The sequence below is a fragment of the Ovis canadensis genome, chromosome 5 (genome assembly GCF_042477335.2).
Source record: "Ovis canadensis isolate MfBH-ARS-UI-01 breed Bighorn chromosome 5, ARS-UI_OviCan_v2, whole genome shotgun sequence".
Classification (NCBI taxonomy): Eukaryota; Metazoa; Chordata; class Mammalia; order Artiodactyla; family Bovidae; genus Ovis; species Ovis canadensis.
This window is the reverse complement of record NC_091249.1, coordinates 65606262-65633819: the sequence shown is the minus strand read 5'-3', so window position 1 is coordinate 65633819 and position 27558 is coordinate 65606262. Positions and strand designations below refer to the sequence as shown.

The window sequence follows — 27558 nt, the reverse complement described above, 5'->3', positions numbered from 1 at the left end:
CACACACTCCGGGAGCGGGAGCGCGGCGCGGACGCGAAGCCGCCGGGGCTGCTGCGCGCAAAGCCAGCCGGAGCCAAGCCTGAACCGCAGCGCCAGCCCGAGCCGTGCCGAGTCGCAGCCCGGGCCGGGGCCGGTGGCGGCTCATGGACTGCAGGGCCCGCGGCCGGCGCTGCCCAGAGTCGGGTAAGGATCGGTGGCGGTGGAGGCGGCGGTGGCTCCCGCCCGTGAGCGGCCATGGCCGGCGGGAGCCGAGGGAGGGGCACCCGGCCGAGCGAGGCCACGGCGGCCCAGTCGGTGCTCCGCGTGCCGGGGTTGAAGTGGGGGCGTTTGCGAGCTAGGAGTGGGGGTTGCGGCCGGGGCACCCTGGCCTCCAAGGTCCGCCGCAAGAAGCCGAGCGAGGAGAGGGAGTGCTGGACCGGACCCCAGCCTAGGCGCCCTGCACCCCGGTGCGCTTGGAGCTGCGAGGATAAGGGGGCTCCGGGAGCGCGAGAGATGGAGATGGTTTGGGGCAAGTGCGCAGCCCCCAGTTGGGGGGGGGGCATTCCCCGAGGACGTAGCAAGCAAGGACCCTCATCCACAAGCACACACACACACTTGTTGGGCGACCGGCTCGGATCACTCAGGCGCGTCCAGCTCCCCGCGGGCACCCGGAGGGCCAGACCAGGGACATACGTACACACATACATACATATGTGCACACAGGCATACCTCCCGCACACCAGCGCCCGCTGGGGCACCGTCGCTAGCTGAGAATCCGCTTCAGCGCCTGCACACTCAGCAGCACGGACACACAACCTGTGGTCCTGCAAAGCAATAGAACACAACCGGGTGTGACATTCAGCGAGCTGGACACACAAACGCAATCTCGTGCCCTAAAACAGGAGTGTCACGGCCACAGTTCGCCAGATGAACACTCAAAACCCAGTCACACACACATATTCCTTTAAGGAACACACCCTAACATAAATTATGTTACACTCCGTGGCCAGAACATAGGTACCCAACGCGTCTTGCTTGCACCCCTCGATTGCACCCATAAACACAGAACCCAGTATTTCCGCACACGCCTTGAAGGCATACACCCTAACAGCAAGTGGCACCCACAACAGCGCTTCACGGTCAAACACACAGAGTTTATTGCTTCCCACATCTTAACACTGGATTCCACACACACCTTCCACCAACAATATCACATTACACCTTGGGGGGTATACACACAAACACACGCGCTCTGTCCCTCTCCCTCAGAGGCCAGATTCCGTCCTGGGAAGCCGCCGGGCCGCCTGGAGAGCACCTAGCGCCCCTTCCCCTCATCGCGATACAGGCAGTGTAAATATCCGCCCGGCGGGAACCCTAGGGGCGGGCTGGCGGGACCTGCTTCCCCGCCGGCGCCTCCCCCACCCCCACTCCCGGGCCGGCCGGCTGGGTATTCCCGGAACAAGCTGGACCTGGCAGGCCGCGCCACCCCGCCTCCCCGAAGCTCCGGGACACTAGGCCCTTTTGCAGAGGGTGCCAACCTTGGGCAGTGTTTGCGACCCTCTTCGGACCATTCAGTTGGTTTCTCCGAACCACCTGGATCCCCAGCAGACCTGGGTCCCACACACCTGTGTCTCTCTCACACCTAGGCGTCCCCTGCGCCAGGTCCCGGCTGCAGGCCAGAGTCGTGTGCGCGGGCGAGGCCCTGGGACCAGGAGGGCACGCGCGGCACGCGCAGGAGCAGACTTGGCAGGCGACAAGGACTCGCACTCCTTCCCCCCACCTACCCTCGGGAGCCCAGACTTCTGGCCTCTGTTTCTCAGCAGTGGCCGGCGACCATTCCTTCTAGCAGGAAATATTCGGGGCGGCTCTGAGGTCTTTCATGATTGAGAGTAGGGTGAAGCCCCCTTTTCTGCAGTCCGCGAGAGGCTCGGTTTTACGAGAATTTCTCCTCCGGGCCGGGCTCGCCGCTTTGTGATTCCGGCGCCGGCTCCTTCCCTGCCCCTCCCGGCGCCCGCGGGGCGGCTCTCGGCGACGCCGGCTTGTGGGGGTCCCTAGGCTGACACCGGGAGTACGGAGGAGGAGGGATTCCCCGCGGCGGCCCCTGGGGCAGGGGGCGCCTGGGGCCCGTTGGTGAGGCGCATTCTCCCGGCGCCGCACTCGCACCTCGCCTCGAGCTCGGGGAGGCCCGGCGCCACGGGGGTGAGGGTGGGGGTGGGGTGGGGCCGGGCGAGCCCGAGGATGCTGGAGGGACTGCCGCTGTCCCACCCCCGACACTCTCCAGTGTCCTCTGGGAGGAGATGCCCCGAGCGCAGGGTGTGTGCCGCGAGCGCCCGCTGACCGCAGCCGTGTAGGTTGGGGTCTGCCGGCTCAGGCCTGTCCGGCTGAGTCCAGGATGTCGTGCCGGAAGACGCCGAGGGCCTTCCATTACCTGCTTTGAGCCAACCCTCGGTAGCTGCCTGGAAAGAGAGCGCCCAGAAGGTGTTTGTGACAGCCAGAGGTCTAGGTGTGTGGGGGTTAGGGGTGGGGCAAGTGTTACTTTCTAGATGTGGGGGTCTCGGAGGATTGAGATCTGTAATTATAACTAGACCAGGGCATGGAGTGGATCGAAGAGAGAGGGATGAGAAGGGCCTCCAGAGACTGCCGAGCAGGATGGCAGGGGAGCAGGTCTGGTTTCAGTTCTGACTGCATTTAGTTTCCCCCCTTCCCTCCCACCCAGTCCCCACCCCCAAAAGGGATTTCAGCTGGAAAGGAGCGTCTTGCTGGCAGAGGGTCTGCTGCTGTGGCTACTTCGTCAGGGGACCTGGGCTAGGTAGAGATTGAGCTAACTGCTGCGGAGTGTGGGTGGAAGGGTCAGGAGAGGGTCTCGCAGGATGGAGGGAGGAGCTGGGGAGAGGAGATGGGGAAGGAGGAGATCCTCATATGGGGTGAGGGCTGCCCCTACCATGAGAGAGGATAGTTGGTGCTGCAGAGATTCTTTCAACCATGTATTGAGCTCCTACTCTCTGCCAAGGCCCATGGTGGGTGATGAGGATGCAATACTGTAGTAAGATACACAACTATCCTTGCCTTCATAGGTCTTCCCAGCTGGCAAGGGATTTGTTCACTTATTAATGAAACCAATGAGCACCTACTGTGTGTCTGATGCTGGAAATGAAATGCTCCATTTAGACAGAAAGATATCACTCCTTTACAATAGACCTCAATGTATCAGCTCCCATTTAATCCTCCCAAATAATTTCAAGAGGCAGGATTATTTCCATTCCACAATATAGAAATATCTTCAGAGAAGTAAAGTCACTTGGCCAAGGTCACACAGCTAGCAAGTGGTGGAACAAGGGTTTGAACTCTGACAATCTGACTCAAGAATGCAGGTGCCTGGAAACCCCACAGAGGCTAATAGAGGGTTGTGAAAGAGAAGGGAGAGGAGCTGAGGGCTGTGCACTTATTCACTGTGGGAAGCCTCTGAACAGCCCCACCCCATACAGCCAGCTTGCTTGCCCTCCTCTCCCAGATGTTTGCTTTGTCCCTCAGTGTTTTGTGCCCGCAGTGGTGGTGGCTGTTTGTTACAGTGCAGGGGTGGGGGTCACAGCTGACCTGGACTCTGGGGCTGTGACATCTGTCCCTGTGTGTTTCCTCTCTGGCCACAGCTTTCAGGAGGAAATGGCCCCTGGTCCCCAAGGTGAGCTGGCAATGAAGGCTCCAGGTGACCCTCGCTGCCGTCCTTCTTCCTGCCCAAATGTTGACACAGATGGCATTTTCCTTGGCCTTCCCTGGACTCTGCCCTCCCACCTCACTGTGCTCGTGGAGCCTGAGAAGAATGAGTCACTGACCCTCCTGAGGCTCTGACTGCTCAGGGTCCTGGGTGCCCAGTGTCTCCAGGTGGAGGTGGGGACACCCCTGCCGGGAAGGCAGCCAGTGCCTGGGCAAGGGCAAATAAGGCACCAGTGGCTTCAGAGGCTGCAGTCTCGGGCTAATGACTCCCTCTAACCAACCACCAGGACAAAGTTCAGGGATGGTGGGAGCAGGAGTAGGAAGGGCTGCCTCACTGCCACTCCTGGCTGTTCTGTTCTCTCTCCCTGCATCCAGGGAGGCCTGGCGTCCTTCTGCCCTTGAACTCTAGACCCTCTCTTTCTCTTTCACTCCTTGCCCTGCAGGTTTGGCAACCCAGGGATTGTGTGTGTGTGTGTTCGGGGGTACATAGCAACCAGTGATTTCTGTTGATTTCTCTTCCCCAATCCAGCCTTTTCTCAACTCATGTGGGAAGGCATTTTTAGTTCTCAAATCCCAACTCTTCAGCTTACTAGGGGCTTCCCTGGTGGCTCAGTTGGTAGAGTGTCTGTCTGCCTGCAATGCTGATGACCCAGGTTCAGTCCCTGGGTAGGCAAGATCCCCTGGAGAAGGAAATGGCAACCCACTCCAGTACTCTTGCCTGGAAAATTCCATGGACAGAGGAGCCTGGTGGGCTACAGTCCATGGGGTCGCAAAGAGTCAGACACAACTGAGCAACTTCACTTTAACTTTTCAGCTTACTATTTCTATGACCTAAGGCAGTTATTCTTTCTGAGCCTCAGTTTTATCATCTGTACTATGGGAAGCCATGTAATAATAAACAAGACCCATTTCATAGGATTGAGAGGATTAAATGGGAAATGGATGTAAATGTAGTAGACTCTCTGGGAGTGTTAGAGATGATGGTGGTAAAGATGATGATGATAGAAATTATACTTCATTCTTAATTCCAAAGACCTAGAGTACCTCAAGGTTGTTCCCAGAAGGTTCCGGACCCTTGCTGCCTCCACCTTGCTGCCTGGGGGGTTTCTCCAGGCCCCTCTTCCAGAATCAGAATTCCTACGGGTGGGGCCAGATAGTACTCATTTTAAAGGGATGTTAAAGTGTCTGTCTACAATGTGGGAGACCTGGGTTCGATCCCTGGGTCAGGAAGATTCTCTGGAGAAGGAAATGGCAACCCACTCCAGTACTCTTGCCTAGAAAATCCCATGGACGGAGGAGCCTGGTGTCCATGGGGTCGCAAAGAGTCGGACACGACTGAGCAACTTCACTTTCACTTTCAGGTACTTAAAGAGCCTAGCCTTCTTCAGCTCTTGATCCTACTCCGGGCAAGCCTCTCCCAACCCCTGGAAACTCCCCCTGCCCCCAACTGTCTTTGCCTTGGATATTCTTTTTAGTGTTCCTCCCAATCAGAAGTTAGATGCCACAATCCTTTCCTGACTCCTAAGGGTGACAGGGGGGCTTCCCTGGTGGCTCAGTGGTACAGAATCTGCCTGCCAGTGCAGGAGATGCAAGAGACGTGGGTTTGATCCCTGGGTGGGGAAGATTCCCCGGAGAAGGAAGTGTCAACCGGCTCCAGTATTCTTGCTTGAAAAATTACATGGACAGAGGAGCCTGGTGGGCCATAGTCCAAGGGGTTGCAAAGAGTCGGACACGACTGAGCGACTGAGCAAGGGTGACAGCGTGACTGAGAGAATGTGTGTGAGTATTAGGAGGCAGGTGGGAGGTGGGGAGAATGTGTCACACACATGCTATGTTTGTGCTGCTTGGGAGGCCTGAGGGGTCAGAGCCCCTGGTTGTGACCTGAGATGGGGAAGGAAGCCCCCGAGATTTGTGCTTAATCTGTAGCTCTTAGAGCAGCTACAAATCAAAGTCACCCTTACGCTGCCAGACCACGGACCTCTGAAGTTGTAGCCAAAATTTGTGAACATTCGTTCTTCTTGGAAAAATCTGCCATGTAGTTTCATAAAATTCACTAAGGGGGATGTGACCCCAAAAGGTTACAAATTGTTGATCTGGAGAGAGTGAGTGGAGGCAGGCCGTCACTGCTTTATTTCTCCTCTTTGTCAGGTTTAAGCCCCACCCAGCCAACACTTATGCACGGAGTTGGTGCTCACAGTGATCCCATATTGTGTGTGTGCTGTGCAAGGGAGGGCAGAGTAAGGTGCCCAGAAGAGAGTGAGGTTCTTTGGAGATAGGTGTGTTTGGGTTGGGGCTTGATGGTAAGATGAGCCCAGTGCCAGGTCCATGGAGAGAGGGGAAATGGCTGAAGGATGGATCCAAATAGAGCATCAGATAAATTCCTCTCTCCTTTAAAGAGATTAAGATTGCAGCTGGGAACAAACACACACTACTCATCTGATAACAGCCTCACATGTGTTGAGCCTATTACTGGGAGAAATGACCAGGGAGGGGCTGTGCTTGTGTAAGGAATCTGCATTCAATGACCATTTGCTGAGATCTAACCTACACAAGAAGGAGAAGGCAATGGCACCCCACTCCAGTACTCTTGCCTGGAAAATCCCATGGATGGAGGAGCCTGGTAGGCTCCAGTTCATGGGGTCGCTAAGAGTCGGCCACAACTGAGCGATTTCACTTTCACTTTTCACTTTCGTACATTGGAGAAGGAAATGGCAACCCACTCCAGTGTTCTTGCCTGGAGAATCCCAGGGACAGAGGAGCCTAGTGGGCTGCTGTCTATGGGGTGGCACAGAGTCGGACACGACTGAAGTGACTTAGCAGCAGCAGCAGCAGCAGCAGCAACCTACATGAGAAAGGGTTAGATCAGAGCCCGGGGAGTCCTCGGTGGAGTAGAGAAGCTGGGTGAGGATGAGCAGTGAACACACACCAAGTTCCAGGATAGGTTAGCTAAAATGATCAAAGTCATTCATGAGCTGTGACTGAGCACCCACTGTGCTGTGCAGGGGCTTCCCTGGTGGCTCAGCTGGAGGAGGAGGTGGCTCCTCCTCCAACGCAGGAGACCCCGGTTCAACTCCTGGGTCGGGAAGATCCCCTGAAAAAGGGAATGGCAACCCACTCCAGTATTCTTGCTTGGCAAATGCCATGGACAGAGGAGCCTGGCGGGCTACAGTCCACGGGGATGTGAAAGAGTTGGACATGACTTAGCGACTAAACAACAGCAGCAGCAGCAACTGTGTGCAGGGTCCAAGGTGAGGCCCTCAGGATGGATATACGAGTGAACAAAGCAGAGGCTCTCTTAGTTTCTGCTCACAGAAAGACAAACAATTCACAAATTTTTCCCCAATCGGCTGCCTAACTACAACTGTAAGTGCTTTAAGGGAGCATTTGTTGAGTGCCCATGTGCTAGGCATTCCGCCCACATGATCCCGAACTCCCTAGAAAAGAGGTAGTATTATTCCCATTTTACTGACAAGGAAACCGAGGCTGTAAATCAACTGCTGCGGCTCACATGGTCAGGAAGTGGGCAGCTGGGGTCTGCCTCAGACTCCCTGATGTCACAGTCCCTGCTCTCTCCATCCTGCTGCCCTACACCTGCCAAATGGGTGCAACCCAACAAAAGTGACAAACAGTCATGAGTTAGAACGGTCAGCTCCACAACGACAGACTGCATCTGTCTTGTTCACTGCTGTGTTCCACTGCCCAGGATAGAGCCTGGAACATTTTAAGTACCCAATAAATGTTCCCTGAAAGCATGAATGAGCACTGTAGTGAGCCCAGCTCTGGGAAGGGGATGAGTGCAGGGAGCCCTGTCCCTTCCTTCAGAATGCTTGGGGAGGTGGAGAATAGGTGCACAATATGGGGACTGAATAACACGGCGGGCGGTGTCCCTGACTGCACGGTGATTCATTGCCAAGGGATTGGTACGCACAATAAGTGGCTGTGAGTTGGAGGAAGGAGAGGTCACTGTGGGCTGAAGAGGCTGGGAAGGCTTCCTGAGCAACCAGCGGCTGCCTTCAGTGGGGTGGGTGTGGCCTGTGACAGGGCCTGGGTAGGATTTCCAGGTGCGGGGCACCTATTCCGGGGGCAGGCAAGGAGCTGGGGACAGGAGATCCAGCCTGAGCCTCTGTTGAAGATGTCGGGCCAAAGACTTTGGATTTGCAAAGCGGGGCTGGTTGTGGCGGAGTGGTGCTGGAGAAGAGGAGGTAGTCAAGGCTGGTACTGAGCTGGGGTCTGCTGACACACAGCTCAAAGCTGAGGGGAGACCAGCCGGAGCAGCAAGCTGCTGTTGTGACTGCGGTGCAGCTTGTGGTTGGCTGGGCATACGGGTCTCTCACTGGAAGGATCTGAGGGTGGGCAGGGAGAGCCAGGTGTGAGATGGGGCTGGACCGGTTAAGGCCGGGAGGGGCCAGGTGAGAGGCACACTGGGAGACTGAACAGATGTGTGGGAAGTGATCTGGGCAAGGCTGCTCGTGTCATCGGCAGCCCTATCCCAGTTAGACCTGCTGGACTCCTAGTCTCTAAGGACAGGCCAGGGCAGCTCCCAATGCCAGTTCCAGGGCTAGTCAGCTCTGACCACTGCCCTGACCCCAGTATTGATGTCTGGTATCTTCCACGTACTTGCCCATGTCTCTCCTCCCCACCCCGCCGTGGAGAGCGAGGGCGGAGGAGCTGTGTGTGTACACACAGGTGTCCATGCTCAGGGGCATGTGTGTTTGCAGGGAGGTCGGGGAGGGAGAACCCCTATTACTCAACCTTGTTTGCAAGCCTTGGTTGGGGCCCTGTTCAAGCTGGCCCTTTGCAGGGGTGGGCACCCTGGTTAGCAGGGTGATTAGTGTCAGAAGAAGGGGATTTGAGATGTCCTACCTCACATGCGCACACTGACTTGGCATCTCAGAAGGGATAGGAACGTGACGTCATCCCTTCTGCCTGCAGCCAACTTGAGCGGCCCTCAGCGTGGGTGGTGGTGGTGATGATTGGGGTCTGGGGAACGTGAGGGTTCCTGCGTCTCTCCTACTGTGTTCACAGCAGGGGGTGGGGGGCTCCAGGTCTCACCCTTGCACTTGCTGTCTCTCCCTATCTCAGTATCAGGGTAATTAGCATGGGTGACTAAGGCAGGATGCTGGTGAGAAGGAGGTGTTGGGCAGAGCACAGAGCAGAGAGCAGGGAGGGAGGGAGTGTCAGGTGGGTCCGGGCGTTCCAGGGGCGGGAACTGCTCTAGACCTGTTCCGGCGCCTACCAGCTCCTCCAGCTGGAGCAGACATCGCTGCTACACTGGGCTGTGGGTGAGACTCTGGGTTCTGGGTCCTGGAATCGGTATTCTCTCTCCTGGAGATCAGTGTGTGGGTGGGAGGAGGGACTTGGGGGTGGCTCTGGGCAGCCCTGAGAGCCTGGGCTCTCCTTCCAGCTGACGACTGTGTTCTGTCTCTCCCCTTTACAGCCCTCCTGATTCTGGAGCCTGCCCCAATGGGGCCCTTGAGGCACAGCCCAGGGCCTGGGGAGCGACGTCTGCTGCTGCCTACCCTGCTGCTAGCACTGCTGCTGCTGCTGGCTCCGTCCCCGGGCCATGCCACTCGGGTGGTATACAAGGTGGCTGAGGAACAGCCGCCCAATACCCTCATCGGGAGCCTCGCTGCCGACTACGGTTTTCCCGACGTGGGCCATCTGTACAAACTAGAGGTGGGCGCCCCGTACCTGCGGGTGGATGGCAAGACGGGTGACATCTTTACCACCGAGACCTCTATTGACCGTGAGGGGCTCCGTGAATGCCAGAACCAGCTCCCTGGTGAGCCCTGCATCCTGGAGTTTGAGGTGTCTATCACGGACCTCGTGCAGAATGGCAGCCCCCGGCTGCTGGAGGGCCAGATAGAGGTTCAGGACATCAATGACAACACGCCCAACTTCGCCTCACCAGTCATCACACTGCCCATCCCCGAGAACACCAACATCGGCTCACTCTTCTCCATCCCAGTGGCTTCGGACCGAGATGCTGGCCCCAACGGAGTGGCGTCATATGAGCTGCAGGTGGGGCCCGAGGCCCAGGAGCTATTTGGGCTGCAGGTGGCAGAGGACCAGGAGGGGAAGCAGCCACAGCTCATCGTGATGGGCAACCTGGACCGGGAACGCCTGGACTCTTACGACCTCACCATCAAGGTGCAGGATGGTGGCAACCCCCCACGTGCCAGCAGTGCCCTGCTTCGGGTCACCGTGCTCGACACCAATGACAATGCCCCCAAGTTCGAGCGGCCGTCCTATGAGGCTGAGCTGTCTGAGAACAGCCCCATAGGCCACTCAGTCATCCAGGTGAGAGGCCCCTCTGTCTGTCAGGGTGACCCACTCTACCCTGGGTCCACTCTACCCTCCATCTTCCCTGCTCTACCCTGTGGCTGACTTCCATTTAGAAATGGGAGCCCACCCCAACCTCGTGAGAATTCCCTTCACTTAAGGGCAAAACGGTCAAAATACTGCAGTGAGATCTCTCTTCCCAGCCCCTGCTTGGTGAGACTTTCCTACCACACCCCAGCAGGGGAGTGACTTTCCTCTGTCAAGCTATTTACATGACAGTGACATAGCATAAGAACAGCGATCCCCCATCCCTGAGACAGAGTCGAGTTGGAGAAACCTCTGCAAAGTGAGACCCCCTCCCAAGTCCAATGACATTCTCCTCCCTAGCCAAGCGAGCTGAACAAATGAATCGCCTTTTGTCCAAGTAGATTCTCTCCAGAGATGAGAATGTCTTTCCAACTAGGGGCCCGTTAGCCAGATGAGTTTCCCGAGGCTGAAAGCCAGAGCCTTCCTTTGCCCATCCCTGACAGTCAGATGAAATCATTTTAGCCAGGTGAGTCCTCAGAATTCTAGAAAACTGTGCTCAGATGTCTATACATTCGTCTCCTCCCCTAGGCACCGGGCACCCATGGGTATGGGGTGCTGGGCACAGTTGGGGGGTTGGTGGCCTCTGTTTCAGTTCTCAGCACCCCTTTCCGTGGGAACTTCCCCAGGGGCTGGGCAGCTTGGTGGGGCCAGGGCCTGGGAGGGAGCAAAGAAAGCGTCCCTGTAGACAGGTGGGTGTATCTCGCGCTGTCATCTCAGCCCTGGCCTCCTGCCAGCCCCAGAGCCTTTCTCCTTCCCCATGGGCTGAAGTTGTCTGTCTTTGATGTGAGGGAGCTGAGGAGGGCTCAGACTGCCCTGCACACCGTTAGCTGTTCTGGGAAACCATCCCTTCTACATCCCCAAACTGAAGCAGGGCACAGGGGGAGTTTGGACCTGTATTTAGTGGCTGGTGGACTGGAACTTGTAGAAGAAAGACTGAGAGAGAGAAGGGAGACAGACAGTCGGGGATGGTGACTAATAATAGACTAAGTGCTGGACACTGTTCTGAATACATTCTGTGTATTATATCATTTAATCCCCACAGTACAAAGTACGCATTATCCCATTTTACAGATAGGGAACTGAGCCCACAGAGATTAGGAAACTTTCCTCATATCACCCATCTGACGTGTTCAGATCCCACCTCGGCGACGTCCAACAGTTTGACTTCAGAGGTCCAACAGTTTGACTTCAAAGCCCGTGGGTGTAAGAGTCAAGAAGTGGGATGAAGCAGGACAACGGGGCAGAGACGAGGCTACAGGTAGATAGAGCAGAAAAGAGAGGATAGGAGAGAACCAGCAGTGGGAAAGAGGCTGAAGAACTGAGCAAGATGGGGGGGAGAGACAGAAGTCAAGAGCCAGAGAGAGAGGTAAGCTGGCAAGAAAGGGGGATAAGGAGGTGTGTGACCAAGCTAGAGGCAGGGAGGCAGACAGTGGGAATCATAACGAAAAGTCCGTGACAGACTGAGGGGATGGAGGGTCGAAGAGAAACTGTTAAGGAGTGAGCAGAGGTCAAGCAGCTGGGAATCCTGACCCACGTGTGTTTACTGTCCGAAGAAAATCCTGATGGGAAGGAAAGACACTAGCAGTGGCCCTTAGAGTGTCAGCACTGATTTTCAGAGGTGAACGGATGGATGGCTGAATGGATGAACAAAAAGAGAGATACGTGGTATTTAGGGGGCACTTGGCACGTGCCAGGCAGTGTTAGACATTTTTACCGACATCATCCCATTTAACCCTCATCACAACCTTGTGAAATAGGTTCTATTATTATCCCCCTTTTACACATTTGTAAACTGAGGCTTGAGGATGTTAAACCACTGGCCCAAGGTCACGTTATTAGGAAGTAGTGGAGCTGGGATTTGAACATAAGGCTCTGTTGCTCTGCTCCCCAGAGACTCTGCCTAGTTGCACCCATCAGGTCTCATCTCCCCATGCATACTACCAACACATTCTGCTGGGCTGTGACCTAACTCTAGATCGCATGTTTCTACCTGACCAGTGCTCCCTCATGGCTATTCCCACCTGGCTCCTGTTGCTCCGTCGCCACCCGTGTTTGTGTAGACCTGGGCCGGGTGTGCGTCGGCCTCAGCGCGGGAGGGCGTGCCCACTGCAGAGGGACAGGCAGTTCGTTGTTTGATGCTGGGAGCCCAGCCTGCTACCAGCAGGCTCTGTGGCCTGCACCAGTCCCTCCTTCTTGGCCGGCGGGCTCGGTCGGATTCCTCAAGTTGGTGCCTAGCCAGCACCAGACCTGGGAGGGGAAGAGACTTGAAACAGGTTTCTCCGGTTTGACAAGGGTAGTGGCCTGGCTTGGCGGGCTCCCTCTGACCCACATCCCTATCTGGCTGTTTTCAAAAAAAGCAGTCCCCTCACCTGTGGCCTCCAGGCGGGCATGTGGGTCTCCATTCATGTACAAACACACACGTACACAAACATATATACCTTCTCACATAGTCACAACACGTGTATGTTCATGCATGCCTATTACACACATATGCCGTACATACACACCATCTCTACTACTCACACATTCCCAGCTGTTCAGAAGGGTTGAAGGTCAGTTAAACTGGGTGGAAGGGCTACCCTCGTTGCTAGCTAGATCCTAATCCCCACATTTGGGTGGACTAGTATAGAAATAATAAGTAGAGTTCAGTTCTGCCCTATCCCGTCTCTAGTAGTAAGCCTGCAGCACCATCGAGGATTTGTGGGCTGTTATCTGTGCTCTTCAGAGAAATAGATCAGTAATATCAGCTACAGTGTCAGGAACTGGGAAAGGGCAGGGCTCACACGTGCTGCTTTTGGAAAGGCTGCCTTATTAGATTAGTCATGTCTGCTGTGCTCTCTGGAAAGACAGCCCTGGTGTCCCTTAATTTGTTATTCCCAAGCTAACCCAGCCCTGTTTCCCTCATTTCTCCCCCTGCCCTGTAGGTGAAGGCCAACGACTCAGACCAAGGTGCCAACGCAGAGATCGACTACACTTTCCACCAGGCGCCTGAAGTCGTGAGACGCCTTCTGCGATTGGACAGGAACACCGGACTTATCACTGTGCAGGGCCCCGTGGACCGTGAGGACCTGAGCACCCTGCGTTTCTCGGTGCTTGCAAAGGACCGTGGCACCAACCCCAAGAGTGCCCGAGCCCAGGTGGTGGTGACTGTGAAGGACATGAACGACAATGCACCCACCATCGAGATCCGTGGCATAGGGCTGGTGACGCACCAGGACGGGATGGCCAACATCTCAGAGGATGTGGCGGAAGAGACAGCTGTGGCCCTGGTGCAGGTATCTGACAGAGACGAGGGAGAGAATGCGGCTGTCACCTGTGTGGTCGCAGGCGATGTGCCCTTCCAACTCCGCCAGGCCAGCGAGACGGGAAGCGACAGCAAGAAGAAGTACTTCCTGCAAACCACCACCCCGCTCGACTACGAGAAGGTCAAAGACTACACCATCGAGATTGTGGCCGTGGACTCGGGCAACCCGCCACTCTCCAGCACCAATTCCCTCAAGGTGCAGGTGGTGGACGTCAATGACAATGCGCCTGTCTTCACCCAGAGCGTCACTGAGGTCGCTTTCCCAGAAAACAACAAGCCGGGTGAAGTGGTTGCCGAGGTCACTGCCAGTGACGCCGACTCGGGCTCCAATGCTGAGCTGGTTTACTCTCTCGAGCCTGAGCCAGCTGCCAAGGGCCTCTTCACCATCTCACCTGAAACTGGAGAGATCCGGGTGAAGACATCCCTGGATAGGGAACAGAGGGAAAGCTATGAGTTGAAGGTGGTGGCAGCCGACCGGGGCAGCCCTAGTCTCCAGGGCACAGCCACTGTCCTCGTCAACGTGCTGGACTGCAATGACAATGACCCCAAGTTTATGCTGAGTGGCTACAACTTCTCGGTGATGGAGAACATGCCAGCACTGAGTCCGGTGGGCATGGTGACTGTCATTGATGGGGACAAGGGGGAGAACGCACGGGTGCAGCTCACGGTGGAGCAGGACAATGGTGACTTTGTTATCCAGAATGGCACGGGCACCATACTCTCCAGCCTGAGCTTCGATCGGGAGCAGCAAAGCACCTATACCTTCCAACTGAAAGCTGTGGACGGTGGTGTCCCACCTCGCTCAGCTTACGTTGGTGTCACCATCAACGTGCTGGATGAGAATGACAACGCACCTTTTATCACTGCCCCTTCCAACACCTCCCACCGGCTGCTGACCCCCCAGACCCGTCTGGGTGAGACGGTCAGCCAGGTGACAGCTGAGGACATTGACTCTGGTGTCAATGCTGAGCTGACCTACAGCATCGCTGGTGGCAACCCTTATGGACTTTTCCAGATTGGGTCACATTCTGGTGCCATCACCCTGGAGAAGGAGATTGAGCGCCGCCACCATGGGCTGCACCGCTTAGTTGTGAAGGTCAGTGACCGCGGCAAGCCCCCACGCTACGGCACAGCCTTGGTCCACCTATATGTCAATGAGACTCTAGCCAACCGCACGCTGCTGGAGACCCTACTGGGCCACAGCTTGGACACGCCACTGGACATCGACATCGCCGGGGACCCAGAATATGAGCGCTCCAAGCAGCGTGGCAACATCCTCTTTGGCGTGGTGGCTGGTGTCGTGGCCGTGGCCTTGCTCATCGCCCTGGCTGTGCTCGTGCGCTACTGCCGGCAACGGGAGGCCAAGAGTGGCTACCAGGCTGGCAAGAAGGAGACCAAGGACCTGTATGCCCCCAAGCCCAGCAGCAAAGTTTCCAAGGGCAACAAAAGCAAGGGCAAGAAGAGCAAGTCTCCCAAGCCCGTGAAACCAGTGGAGGATGAGGATGAGACTGGCCTGCAGAAGTCTCTCAAGTTCAACCTGATGAGCGACACCCCCGGGGACAGTCCGCGCATCCACCTGCCCCTCAACTACCCACCAGGCAGCCCTGACCTGGGTCGCCACTATCGTTCTAATTCCCCACTGCCTTCCATCCAGTTGCAGCCCCAGTCGCCCTCTGCCTCCAAGAAGCACCAGGTGGTGCAGGAACTGCCACCTGCAAACACATTCGTGGGCACTGGGGACACGACGTCCACGGGCTCTGAGCAGTACTCCGACTACAGCTACCGCACCAACCCCCCCAAATACCCCAGCAAGCAGGTAGGCCAGCCCTTGAGGCTCAGCACACCCCAGCCCCCATCCCACCCCTACCGTGGGGCCATCTGGACCGAGGTGTGGGAGTGACGGAGCTGGTGTCTCAGACCTGCTCTGCTCACCAGCCCAAGGCAGTGGTGGGAGGTGGAACCAAAGGTCAGGGAATGCTGGGACTGGCAATGACCCTGCTGCCTCACCCAGGCTTGGAGGGCTGGGCCCAGTGAAAATGGAGGGTGCATTCTGTGTCCCCCCTCCCATCACCCCTCCCCACTGGGAGAGGCCTGTGATTTGTTACATCCTGGGACAGGACCAGATGCCAGGTCCTGCAGGTGGGGGCGGATGGGCAGGGGAGCCAGAAGGGTTTGGAGGCAGAAGCGTGGAGGGAATGGAGAATAAGTCTCCTTCAGACCTGGGTCTCTGTCTGAGGCCAGCCATGGGTGCTTCTCTAAAGGGAAAACAGGGAGACCTGGGGCCCTGGTGGGTAACCAGGTGGGGACTCTGTCAGGGAGGGGCCCCCCCTTTGTGCCTTCTCTGTGTACTGTGTCACCCTCTTCCCCACCCCAGACTCCTGGGCTGGGCGCCCCCTTCCTCTTCCCCCATCCCAAACACTTCCCCCTGATAATAAAGTTCTCTATTTTTGGAGTTTTGGTTTCTTATTTTCCTGGAAGTGAGAGGAGAAGTGAGAGAGACTGGAAACAAATCTTTGTCTGGAGGTCCTGCCTCAAGGTCCCCATCCCTGCTCTTTGTCCCTCCCCATGTCTCAGGCCTGCACCTCTCTGCCAACCGTATCTTAATTGATCACCTTCCCCACCCCCCAACCCATGACCATGACCGAGTCCATGTCTGGGTGAAGCACCCTTCAAATAGAGCTGTCCAGCAGCGTATCCCTCTCCTCATGGTTTTTTTTTTTTTTTTTAAAAAAACAATATTTGTTTGTTTAGGCTGGGCCAGGTCTTAGTTGTAGCATGTGGGATCTAGTTCACTGAGCAGGAGTCGAATCCAGGGCCCCTTGCATTGAGAGCACAGAGTCTTGCCCACTGTACTACTAGGGAAGTCCCCCTCCCCTCATGTTTGTGAGGCCTCCCTGGGAATGATGCCCTTCATCAAGAAAGTGGGTGCAGAGGCACCCAAGTCCTGACCTTTCTCCACTGACTAAGACTTGACCGTTCCCCTCTGTGCAGACGAGCAGTCCCAATAGAGCTCAGAGCCGAGTAGCTGGTAGGGGTAGGTGGAGTGCAGTCTGGCTGCCTCAGGGGAAGGCACAGAACCTCTTAATTATACTAGGCAACTTCCCTAGAGGCAAGATCTTCCCAGGTCCCTTTCCCAGCCTCTTCATCCCAGTACCACTCAACACCCAGCAATTAGCCTGTTTTGCCCTGTCTTCCCACCAGGGTCACCAGTCTGGGCTGCCGGGAGAGCGGGCCCAGGGAGAGGGGAGGGAATCCTCCAGTGCTGCGGGCCGACCTCCTCTCTGTGTCCCCACTGCTGACCCAGGCTGAGGCACCCTATATTGCCCTCTCCTTTCCCTTCCTTCAGCTCCTTGCTCTGGCCACCCTTAGCTGCTAGCTCTCATTCACTCTCTCTCTCTCCGTCTCTCACTTCTTGCTCTCCTGGGTCTGCCCTGTCGCTGGCTGTGCCCAAGGAGGAGGCTAAAGTCAGAGTGAGGGGACTCAGGTCCTGCGGGAGTCTCTGAGGCCAGAGGCAACCTGTGTCCATGGTGACTGAAGAGGCTTGAGACACTCCCAGGAGGTCCAAGGCGCCAGCTCTCTATTCTGATTCCGTCCACAAACTCCCCAACGCCCTGGGGCACCCCCAAAGTGAAAATCCTGGGGGTTTTGGAGGAGTGGGGCATGGGGAAGTGAAATCTGGTTTCATCTCATTTCTCCTGGACGAATAAGCATCTCTCGGGTGGCCTCCGGCAGCTCCTGACCAACCATCCTTTCTCTCTTGCTCCTCTCCTTGCTGCCGCTGCCTCTCCCTCCTTCTTCTGTTCCTGTAGCTCTTTCATCTCTTTTTCTTTCCTGGAGTCTGAGGGATTATCCTTTACTTGGCTCCAGACCAACCCAGGGATGGAGCCACACTGCACACTCGAACATAACCAAGTCACGACACCGCTGTTATCATCAAAACACAAAGGCTGAATCCCTACTGTGTGCTCAGCACTGTGCTAGACCCTAAGGAAAAAATGGTCATATTTCTACAAGACATACAAGTGAAAAGATGAGGCAGTTGAGAATCTTGGTGTTGGTTCTCACCAGTGAGAATGCCACGTAGAAAAGCTTTTCCCAACTTGTTCTGCCACTTCTGCCACTACTGGCTTTCTTTCTTTTTTTTTTTTTTTTTTTGAGTCCTTACCAGGTGCAACGTACCATGCTAAGCATTTTATGTGAATTAGCTCATTCAACGCTCATAACTCTTTGTGAGTAGGTCATTTTACAGAAATGAAAACTAGGTAGCGATGGAGTCAAATTCAAATCATCAGGAGATCTGGTTGCCAGAGTCTATTTTCCATTATGCACTTTCTGACTAAGTTCAGATTAACCTAATAAAGGCTCTACAAAGTTCTGCAAGAAGGGAGAAAGTGTTAAGCTTTGTATAACTCTGGGTTTTCCACATTTACTTGACCATGGTGTCCCCTCCCTTTCTTTGAGGCATATAGTATGAGAAGACATGGGAGTGGGCTCCTGAGAGGGAGCACCTTGAACCAGCTCTTCATGAAGTGAGGAGCAGGAGATGGACGGGAGGCTGAGCCAGTCCCTGAGGCAGGAGTGAGTGTCACCAAGCTGGAGGCAGGAAGAGGGCAGAGAGGGGATTCTGAACGGAATGGAGGATGGAGTGGGGAGCTAAGACAGGAGAGATTGGAAGACTGTAGGCTATAGAGGACATAGAGGCCTTGTCAAAAGTTCCTTAAGAGGAAATGGGAGCCCCTGAAAGCGCTTGAATTTTGGATGAACTGAGTTTTAGAAAGTTCACTGGAGTGTATGGTGGATTTAAATTGGTAGAGGTGAAGGTACAAGACTGAACCCCTAAGGTTCAGGCAAGGATGGTGGCAAAGGGAATGATGGATGGATGAATCAGGCTGATGTTCTGGAGAAAAGACCCACAAGACTCAAGGAATAATTGGATATGGGGTAGGGGTGGGAAGTGAGGGGAGAGCTACCAAGATTTCCAGGTAGATACCATCCTTCTGAGTCTGGATAGGGGGGATAATGGTAAGATCATTGCCCATGCATAAGCTGACTGGAGAAAAAGAATTTGGTTTCAGGCATGTTGAATCTGAAGGGTCCATGGGGACACCAACTAGAAATATCTAGCAAGTGTCTAGAACTTCTGGACTAGGGTGTGTTTCAGACAGATTTTGGACACAGGCTTTTAAGATTTATTTATTGGCGACACTGCATGGCATGTGGAATCTTAGTTCCTCAACCGGGGACTGAACCTGTGCCTCCTGCAGTGGAAGTGTGGGATCTTAACCAATGGACTGCAGGGAAGCCCCTAGACTTTTTAAGATTTGATAGTCATAGAACTATAGGGAATATTTAGTATTGAGTGTGACCCGACCCTCCATTTTAAAGAAAAGCATCATAGAAAAAGACCAAGTAATGTGTATTCCAGGAGGCAGGATTGCAGCCTTGGATTACCAGGGACAGGTTCTGCAGGGACAGAGGGCTGCTGGCTAATGTCTAAAAAGAAAACTGAAGAAAAAAACACTTGATAGCCAGGCTACTCTGTGCCTCCCAGAGCACCTGGAACCTATTGTCAGGTCAGTTTGGAAGATCTTGTCTGTTATCACCCAGACCTTTCAGTGTTTTGGATCCCAACATGGATCTCGAGAAGGGTTGCCTGTGCCTGAAGATGGAGTGGGAGGCAAGGTGGGAAGACAGCTCCCTGTGCTGACACCCCCCCCCTCCAGCTGCCTTGAATGGGACACAAATTGTGTAGGGTATCAGGAGGGTGGGTATGCAAACCTGCGCCACCCTCCATCTCGATGACCTCCTGTTGAGACTTTTAAGAAGAAAGCAGCACAAAGTCAGAGGATTAGAGGGAACCTGGAGACTCATCAGCAGGGGCCTGGGCATGGGCTGCTCCCACCCCTGGGCTCCAGGGGCCCTTGATCTTTTCCCTCCACAACTCCTAATTTCTGGTTGGCAGGAGAACCAGTGGCAGTCCCAGGTGGGTATTTGGGTGATTGGTTGGTTGTGCCAAGTGCCAGGCTGAGGTTGCCAGGTTCCTGGGATGATCATTAACCCATGGCAGGCAGACGGAGCTGTTGGCTGGGAGCAGCCTGTCACTGTTGCACTCCCCCGACCCCAGCTCCCAGTCTAAATCCTGACTCCACCAAGCCAGCAGCCCCTCCCAGACGCTCCTTCCTGTTTCCTAGAAGGAGTCTTCATCTGAAGCCAGCCTTCTGAATCCCTGATGGATCCCGGGCGCCCCCCTCCTATGCCCGGGTCCTCCTGGGCCCTGCCCTCTCCAGTTAATACTGTTTCCTGATGTGGAGGGCTGGTCCATTGTTCTGCCACCCCACCCTCAAGGTGCCCTGGTTTGTTATCAGGCTCCTTTTCCTTCTTCCTTCCCACCTTTTTCCACTCCCTGGCCTCTCTGAAGGGGAACAAGTGGGGACAGGGGTTGAGTGGCAGAGGACTCAGCAGGGAGTCCTGTCTACGGCATTACAGACCAGGGGGCATTGCAGACCAGGGGTGAAGAACAGAAGCTCAGAAAGCGGTTAGCAACCCAACTGGATGGAGGCAATAGGAAGTTACGGAGCAATGAGACAGGTGAGGAGCTGGAGTCTGGAGGCTGCTATTTGGAAATTAGGGAACTGTTCTGGTATTGGTGAGCTGTTTTGGAATGAGGAGTGTGTCCTGCTTTCAGGGAGCTGTTCTAGAAACTGGAGGCTTGCTGGTGGTTAGAGGCTATGCTGGAATTAGGGGAGTTGGCTGGTATTGTGCTATTTTGGTGTTGGCTGTCTGGAATGAAAGAGAGGCTGTGCCAACACTGGGAAGCTGTGCTCTAACAAGTGGTTGTACTGGATTAGGCTTATCGTTGCTGACCTGGGGGCTATCATAACACTGGGGCCTGTGCTGTGTTAGGACTTCCAGTGTGTGGTCCTGGCTGTCCTGGGAGCTGTCCTAGAATGAAAAGCAGTCCTCTATGAAGGTGTCTGCTTTCTGGGGGGCTGTGCTGTGCTGGGGGGCTGGGCCTCTTCTTGGTTGCTGCTGAGGCCTAGAGGACTAGAAGCTCTGAGGGTAGGCTTGGCTGGGGCTGCAGCCTGGTGTGGTGGTGGGCCCGTGGGGCAGGCTAGCCGGCCAGCAGTGACGCTTCCTCTCCCCGCAGTTACCTCACCGCCGCGTCACCTTCTCCGCCACCAGCCAGGCCCAGGAGCTGCAGGACCCGTCCCAGCATAGTTACTACGATAGTGGCCTGGAGGAGTCCGAGACGCCATCCAGCAAGTCCTCGTCAGGGCCCCGACTGGGTCCCCTGGCTCTGCCTGAGGATCACTATGAGCGCACCACCCCTGATGGCAGCATAGGAGAGATGGAGCACCCCGAGAATGGTGAGGGGCGTTGGCATGGTCGGGCACCCCAGCAATGAGTAGAAGCCTGAATATGATGACAAGACCTTACAAAACAGCCTCCATCTCTTGAGCTCTTCTGTGGTCAGCAGTAATCACTGTGCAGAGTGCTTCCTGGCAGATATTCGTTGAATCTGCATAACCACTCTGATCTGAGAACTTTATTGTGCCCACTTTACAGTGGAGAAAACTGAGGCTCAGAGAGGTTGAGTCACTTACCCAAAGTCGTATACAGGAAGTGACAAAGCTGGGAAAGATTCAAACCCAGGCTTCTCTGATTGCAAAGACTGCATGTAGCACTACTCTGTATTGCTTCCTAGGAACAGGGACTCCAAGAATGGGGACCAGAGGGCTCAGGCAGTGGTGAGGGAGCCTTGAGGCAATCTTTTGATGTAATGAGGGTCAGAGGGCCTTGAGGATGCTCAAGGGGCCCTGGATGCTCTAAGGAGCCCAGAGAAGGGTGTGATGGTCCCCGAGGGAGCAGGAGATTATTTGGCTGAGAAAAGGGGAGGTGGGGCTGGGGAGTGGAAAGTCTTGTCTGGGAGAGGCTTGGAGGGTGATGGCAGAAGTGAAGTCTGGGCAGGAGCAGTGTGGGGACAGACAGGGGATGTGTTGTCAGAATGTATGGGTGCAGTGCGTGTGTGTGAAGGCATCTGTGGTGGCCCGCGGTGGGGAGCCTAAATCAGCTTGCCCTTGGGATAGACAGATTCTCCAGCTTGGAGCTGTCCTCAGGTCTTGCCCCCTCCCTCAGGCTGAAGTCCCGAAGCCCCCCAAAAGATGAGAGGTTCCACACCTCATCCCCTGGGCACAAGGTTCTTGTCTGACCTCCCAGGCCCCAGGTCTCAGAGTGTCCTCTCTCCCCACTCTGCCCGTCCACGCGCGATCTCATGCCCGTCTCGTCCTTTTTGTGCCCGCGCAGAGCCGGCTGGCAGGAGCAGGCCCTGAGGCGGACTGCCAGGTATGTGGGAGCTGCTCTGGGGTCTGGGGTCTGTGGGACTCGGCCCAGCACCCAGCCCCGCCCACCCAGTGCCCGTGCTCTGCTCCATGCCATGTTGGGTCCCCCATTCTGCCCTGAGCTAAAGAGCCTGAGTGCTTTGAGGGTTAACAACAGAGCTGACCCCTTCTCACCTTGCACTGGCAGGAAGCCAAACCAGGGTGGGTGGTGCCAGGGGAGCCCCCACCCCAGGTGGTGCTGCTCAGTCATGTCCCTGCGGGGGGGGGGGGGGAGTCACCGCCTGGTGCTGTCCCCAAGAGAGGGCGGGACGGGGGCAACTGTGACAGGAAGTGCTCCAGGCCCAGCCGTTCCCATAGAGACCCCGGCTGCCCAGCAACCACACTGGCTACTGCTGATGTCAGGCGGCCAACTCCTGTTCCCGTGGGTGTTCTGGGCAGGGAGCCGGGGCAAGGCCAGGGGTGGTGGTTGCTGTAGGGGCCAGAGTAAGGCGTGGTGGGGCTGCATGAGCGTGCTTGTGGCTATGTGAGTGTGTGCTTCTGTGGGAACCCCTGGCTTTGTAGCAGGGCCTTGCTGTGCTGGGGTGGGGTTTCAGGACAGCTGGGGGCATGGTGAGGCTCGAGGGGGCTCAGAAGGAAGATATGTGCCCACCTCTGTCTGAGGATGGAGATGCCCAGTGTAGATTTGTGTGTCCATGCCTATCTGAGGGGAAGGCTATGGGTGTGTGTGTGTGTGGGGGGGCCGACAAGGGAGAGAGAGCTTGTGTCTGTAATGAGCACAGGGGTTTCCTCATCCCTGTCTGGGGGCAGAGGTGCCTGTGTCAGCCTGGCTGGAGGCAGATGACAGAGTGCATGGATGAGTTGTGTGTGCACCTGTCTGAGGGCAGATACAGTGGGTGTGTGAGAGGAGAGCTGGAGGATGGGTGAGGATGGAAGAAAGGAGGTGTCTATTTAAGGACAGGCTGTGTGTGTGAGAGTGCACGGGCTGTGGATGGTGGGAGGGTGTGTGTGCCTGTGAGCTTGGTGGGCAGGAAGGGGTGTGCACTCTTGTTCCAAGACAGAGTGGAGGTGCTGCTGGGAGGCCGTGGAGCAGAGCCCTGGGAGGCTGCCCTGCCTGAAGACCCTCCCCTTTCTTCCCTGCAGACCTGCGCCCTCTGCCTGATGTCGCCATGACGGGCACCTGTACCCGCGAGTGCAGCGAGTTTGGCCACTCCGACACGTGCTGGATGCCAGGCCAGTCGTCTCCCAGCCGCCGGACCAAGAGCAGCGCCCTCAAACTCTCCACCTTCGTGCCTTACCAGGACCGAGGAGGGCAGGAGCCTGCGGGCGCCGGCAGCCCCAGCCCCCCAGAAGACCGGAACACCAAAACGGCCCCCGTGCGCCTCCTGCCCTCCTACAGTGCCTTCTCCCACAGTAGCCATGATTCCTGCAAGGACTCGGCCACCTTGGAGGAAATCCCCTTGACCCAGACCTCGGACTTCCCACCTGCAGCCACACCGGCATCTGCCCAGACGGCCAAGCGCGAGATCTACCTGTGAGCCCCCTTCCGGCCGGCCGGCCATCCCTTCCCCAGTCGCTGGCCAGCTCCCAGGCGGGCCCATTCCAGGGTCCCCGCTCCTGACTCCTCCAGCGTGGACTTCCTGGCCAGGGCCCTGAGTGTGGGGTGGGGTACTGGCCTCATGACCACGCTGGCCCTTCCCCCATGCAGGGTCCAGGTCCTCTCCCTTCACTTCATCCCCCAGACCCTAGGGAGCCCCCTCTTCCCCTTTATGGGGCTCCTCCCAGCTGATGCCCAAGAGGGCTCCTCTCCGATGACTAGGCTCCCTTCCCTCGACTTCCAGGGAGCACCCCCTTACTTTGGGCAGATGGTGGAGTCAAGGGCAGGTAGCACACTTTTAAGTCATTGTTTCCCGGATGGCCGACCAGGGCGGGGATAGGATGCCCCATTCCAGCCCTGCAGCAGGGCTGAACTGGGAAGCCCCCTTCCCTGGGAACTCCCAGAGGAACTTCAACCACCAGGGGCTCCCCAAAGGGCTGTTGTTACCAAAGGTGGGGTGGGGATGGGGGTGAGAGTGGGGCAGAGGCCTTGTCTTCCTGTACTGCTCCTGGGCCGGCCCACCTGCCTGCCCCATGCCCATGCCTGGTCCCATCTGGGGGCCCCCCTTCCCCACTGGTCATGCAGTGTCTGTATATAAGGACCTTGGAATGATGTCCCCATTTCTGCCTGATTTGCAACTTTTCTTGTTGATGTTGTGTTGTCTTGGGGGACCCCTCTGGGGGGGCCTGCCCTACGCCCCCTCCTCCCTGCCGCAGTGCCCCCCACCCCAGGCCTCTATTGTTCCATGTTGTAAATACCCCTGGGGCCATGGTGGGGGTGCAGGCCAGGGAAACAAAGGGTGGGCGGGGGTGAGGGTAACATTCGCCTATCAGCAGAGCTGGGCTTTTATTTAATTTTTTTTAAGAAACAAATCTCTATTTTTTTGGAACTGTTATGCTGTGCCCTGGTGGGGGGAATCCCCACTCAGGCTGGCCCCCACATCCAGATGAGCATCACAGAGGGGCCCTGAGGCTGTGGGGGGCAGCTGGACAGGGGTGGGATGACTGTGCCTCTGGCCTGGTCGGGTGAGTTGGGAGCAGGAAGGTTTGTTCAGGGGGTGGCTGGTTGCTGCCCCCAGTAGGGGTTACCTGCACCCTGCCCCCTCTCTGCCCCCCACCCCCAGCCCCTGCCATGACTGACCCGTCAGCCTGTAAAACCACCATTGCCTTGATCTCAGGGGGTGGGAAGGGCGCCTCAGGGCACCCTGGGCTCCAGGCCCCCTTCTTCCAGTTGGGCTTCCCTTTGCCAGGGTCAGGGGTCCCATGGGGGTGGGGAGATTGGGGGGCAGAGAAGCCCAGTCAGCCATGATGAGGTGGGATTCTTTTCTTCACCTCAGGGGGCCAGGGTGTGAGGGGCATCCTGCAGAGCCTCCGTCTCCCACTGTGGCCATCTCAAAGCCTCAGTCCCCCTTCCTTCCAGAAACCCCCACTGCCTTGGCCCATACCTCTCCAGCTCCCCAGGGGCCCAGGCTGGGAGGCTGGAGACTCAGGGTATGGCCCTTGCTTGACTTCGTCTAAGCTTGGGGGGTCAGCCCAAGGGTGGGAGGGGTGGGTACAGGCTGCTGGGTCGTCTGGTGCCTTTGGGAGCTGTGTTGCTGGGGTCTTGACTCCTGTATCCCCATAGACCCCACCTCCACCCCTGAAAGCCAGGGGGCTGAAGAATCACCTTATTCTCTGCTCCTTGCCCCTAACTTGGCTTGGGGTAACAGTGCTGGGAAGGAGAACATTGTTAGGCTGGTGGCCCCAGCATCCATAGCCCTTCTATGGAGGGCAGGGGGTAGAGTGGGCTGGGGTGGCAGCAACCAGGTCCAGGGATTGGCCAAAGGCTCCTTTCCCTCGGGGAGGCCCAGGAGGTGGGCTGGGGCTGGTTAAAGAGACAGCCCCTTCCCCCTGCACAAACGGGGCAGGTGCAATACTGGTGGAGTTAGTACCATGAGTTGCCCAGCTGGTGGGTCAGTGGCTTTGAGGGCTGTCCTGGGTCCTGCAGTTCAAGATTCTGGCAAGACTGTATGCGGCCCATTTGCTTGGTGGAGAGGGTGGTCCAGACAGGAGGCATTCCTGGGGTTGGCAGACTCCCCTTGGAAGCCCCTGGTGGCCTGGGTACCCTGCCCTGGTCTTGGAGGCCCCTGAGCACTAAGTGAAAGGGCAGAGGAGCACTTTGCACAATGGAGAAGCCAGAAGGAAGAGAGTGGCCCAGGTGGCCAGGAGGGCTGAGAAGCACAGAGGAGCTCTTCCCACAGGCGAAGGCAGAGCCCCTAGCCCCCTGGTTGGGGTCGGGGCACCGAGTCTGTCACCACCTGGGCACTGGAGAGGTGAAACCAAAGGTGGGCAGGGGGTGGGTGGCAGCACTGGGGACCACTCCGGTTGGTCCTAGGTCTGTGAAGCCCTTCCCCGATGCCTCGTGTCGCGTACAGTTTTATGTACAAATAGGCGACATCTGGCCAGAGGAGACCCCGCTCAAACCCAGCCTGACCCAGTCAGTGTCTTCCTAGAGGGGACCTAGTCTGTCCTCACCCCCTACTTCAGAGCATGTCTCTTGGTAGGGGGAGGGTATATGGGGACATACTTCTCTCCTAGGGTCCCTGAAGCGTGTCTCACATCCCCAGGGGAGAGTCTCTGGGGCATCCCTCACCTCTGGGGGCTCCCTAGGCCCTATCTCTCCCCCGGGAGTCTCTAGAGGGATATGTCTTCCCTCTGGGGACCAAGGGAGCATGTCTCCCCCCTACCCAGGCTCTCTGGGGAGCCTGTTTTCCTCCCAGGGTTCCTGGGAGTACTTAAGGCATGTCAGTCTTGGGCCATCTCTCTTCCCAGGGAAGGGGGCTATCTCTGAAGCATGTCTGGGAAGAGATGTTTCTGGCCCTCCCCGCACCTCTCCTCCAGGGGTGTCTCTGACCTGCAGCTCTTGGGATGAGACTGGGCAGCTCTAAGTTGTCTTTTCTCCTAGGGGCTCTGGGATACCTCTATCTCCTGAGGGCCCAGCCTCTGGAGCCATTTCTTCCCTGGATGGGGGCTGTCTCCTGGTGTTGGGTTGGCTTGTGTTGGCCAAGAGAAAGCCTCTTAGGGGGCGTCTCCACGTGGGACTTCTCTGGGAGGGGGGACTGTGTCTCGCCCATGGGGTTTCCGGGCGGTGTGTCTGCCCGTGGGGAGGGGGAGACTGTGTCTCCTCGGGTTATCTGAGTGGGGAGGGGGGCCGTGTCTCTCTCGTGTGTTGGGGGGGTGGGGATCAGGGAGGGGGGTTTTGGGCGCGTCGGGTGCCCACACTGGGGTCGTGTTTCTCTTGGTTCGTGCCACTTCCCACCGCCTCGCTCCTCCCGGGAAGGGCCCCCGCTCCGCCCCACTCCACCCCTGTCCCTGGCGCTGCGAGCACAATCCCGTTGATTTGTAATGATTTCTGTCTCTCTTGTCTTTCTCTTTCTCTGACCGCCCCTCGCCCCCCGCCGCGAGCATGCGCAGGCACCGCCCCTACCCCTCGGGTTCGGTTCGTTTCCGGTTTGTTTGCTGAGCTGTCAATGAAAGACCCGTGTAATTATTCCCGAGCTTTACAATAAAAGTGTGAAAACCGGACCCCACTTGGCTTCTTCCAGCCCCTGGGTCGGCGTCCCGAGGAAAGTGGAGGCTAAGTCTGGGGTAGCGACCTGGGAGGGGGTCGGGGGATGCGGACGGGAGAAGAGGGATCGAGATCCATAATGGCATTAATCGGCGCCACGCAGGGATGGGGACAAGAGGACGGAAATTGATGGCAGATCTACTTCGTACTCCAAAGCCATCCGCTGGGCTCGATCCGCTCCCGGCAACCCATTCCCACCGGAGTTACGGTGTAGGCTTGGCCTTAGGCTGGAGGACGCGCCGCGCTGCGGAGGGTTACGCTATGCTGCCGTCTTCCTTAGGGCACGTATCCATTCCTGCTACCCGTCATTTAGCAGTTTGAATCACAGAACTGGATGGGAGAAGGGGCAGGGGACACCTGTCTGTCGCTCCGTCGCATGCTCAGGAACGAGGGATGGAAGTCTTATGTATGGGGACCCGGTAAGGTCTCAACGTCTGGCCCAGAATGCGCTCCCCTCCCCCAACCCCGCTTCCGGGCCGAGTGGCCAGGCCTCCTCCGTCCGGCTCCCTGCTAAACACCAGCTCGGAAGAAGTCGAAGAACAGAGGCCGGATCAGCCGGTTTCGCGGCCCCGCCTGCCCGGGCGCCCCTCCTCCCGCGTGCGCTTCCGCTCAGTCTTCGTGCACCCTTCCCCACCCCACCACCCCCCAGCTCTCGC

The 27558-nt window shown here is 56.9% G+C and overlaps 1 protein-coding gene across 2 annotated transcripts; it reads left to right on the top strand.

The window, feature by feature from the left end:
* PCDH1 (protocadherin 1) lies at positions 1-26859 on the top strand. Of its 2 annotated transcripts, XM_069589925.1 has the most exons (6): positions 1-183; positions 9128-9990; positions 12984-15179; positions 20511-20730; positions 21668-21706; positions 22843-26859. In XM_069589925.1, exons 1-5 carry the CDS (start codon positions 144-146, stop codon positions 21691-21693), a joined length of 3345 nt encoding a protein of 1114 aa, XP_069446026.1. In that variant the 5' UTR covers positions 1-143; the 3' UTR covers positions 21694-21706; positions 22843-26859. The 2 variants fall into 2 exon arrangements, with proteins under 2 accessions (XP_069446026.1, XP_069446025.1); XM_069589924.1 differs by lacking the exon at positions 21668-21706.
* Positions 26860-27558: the final 699 nt, after the last annotated feature.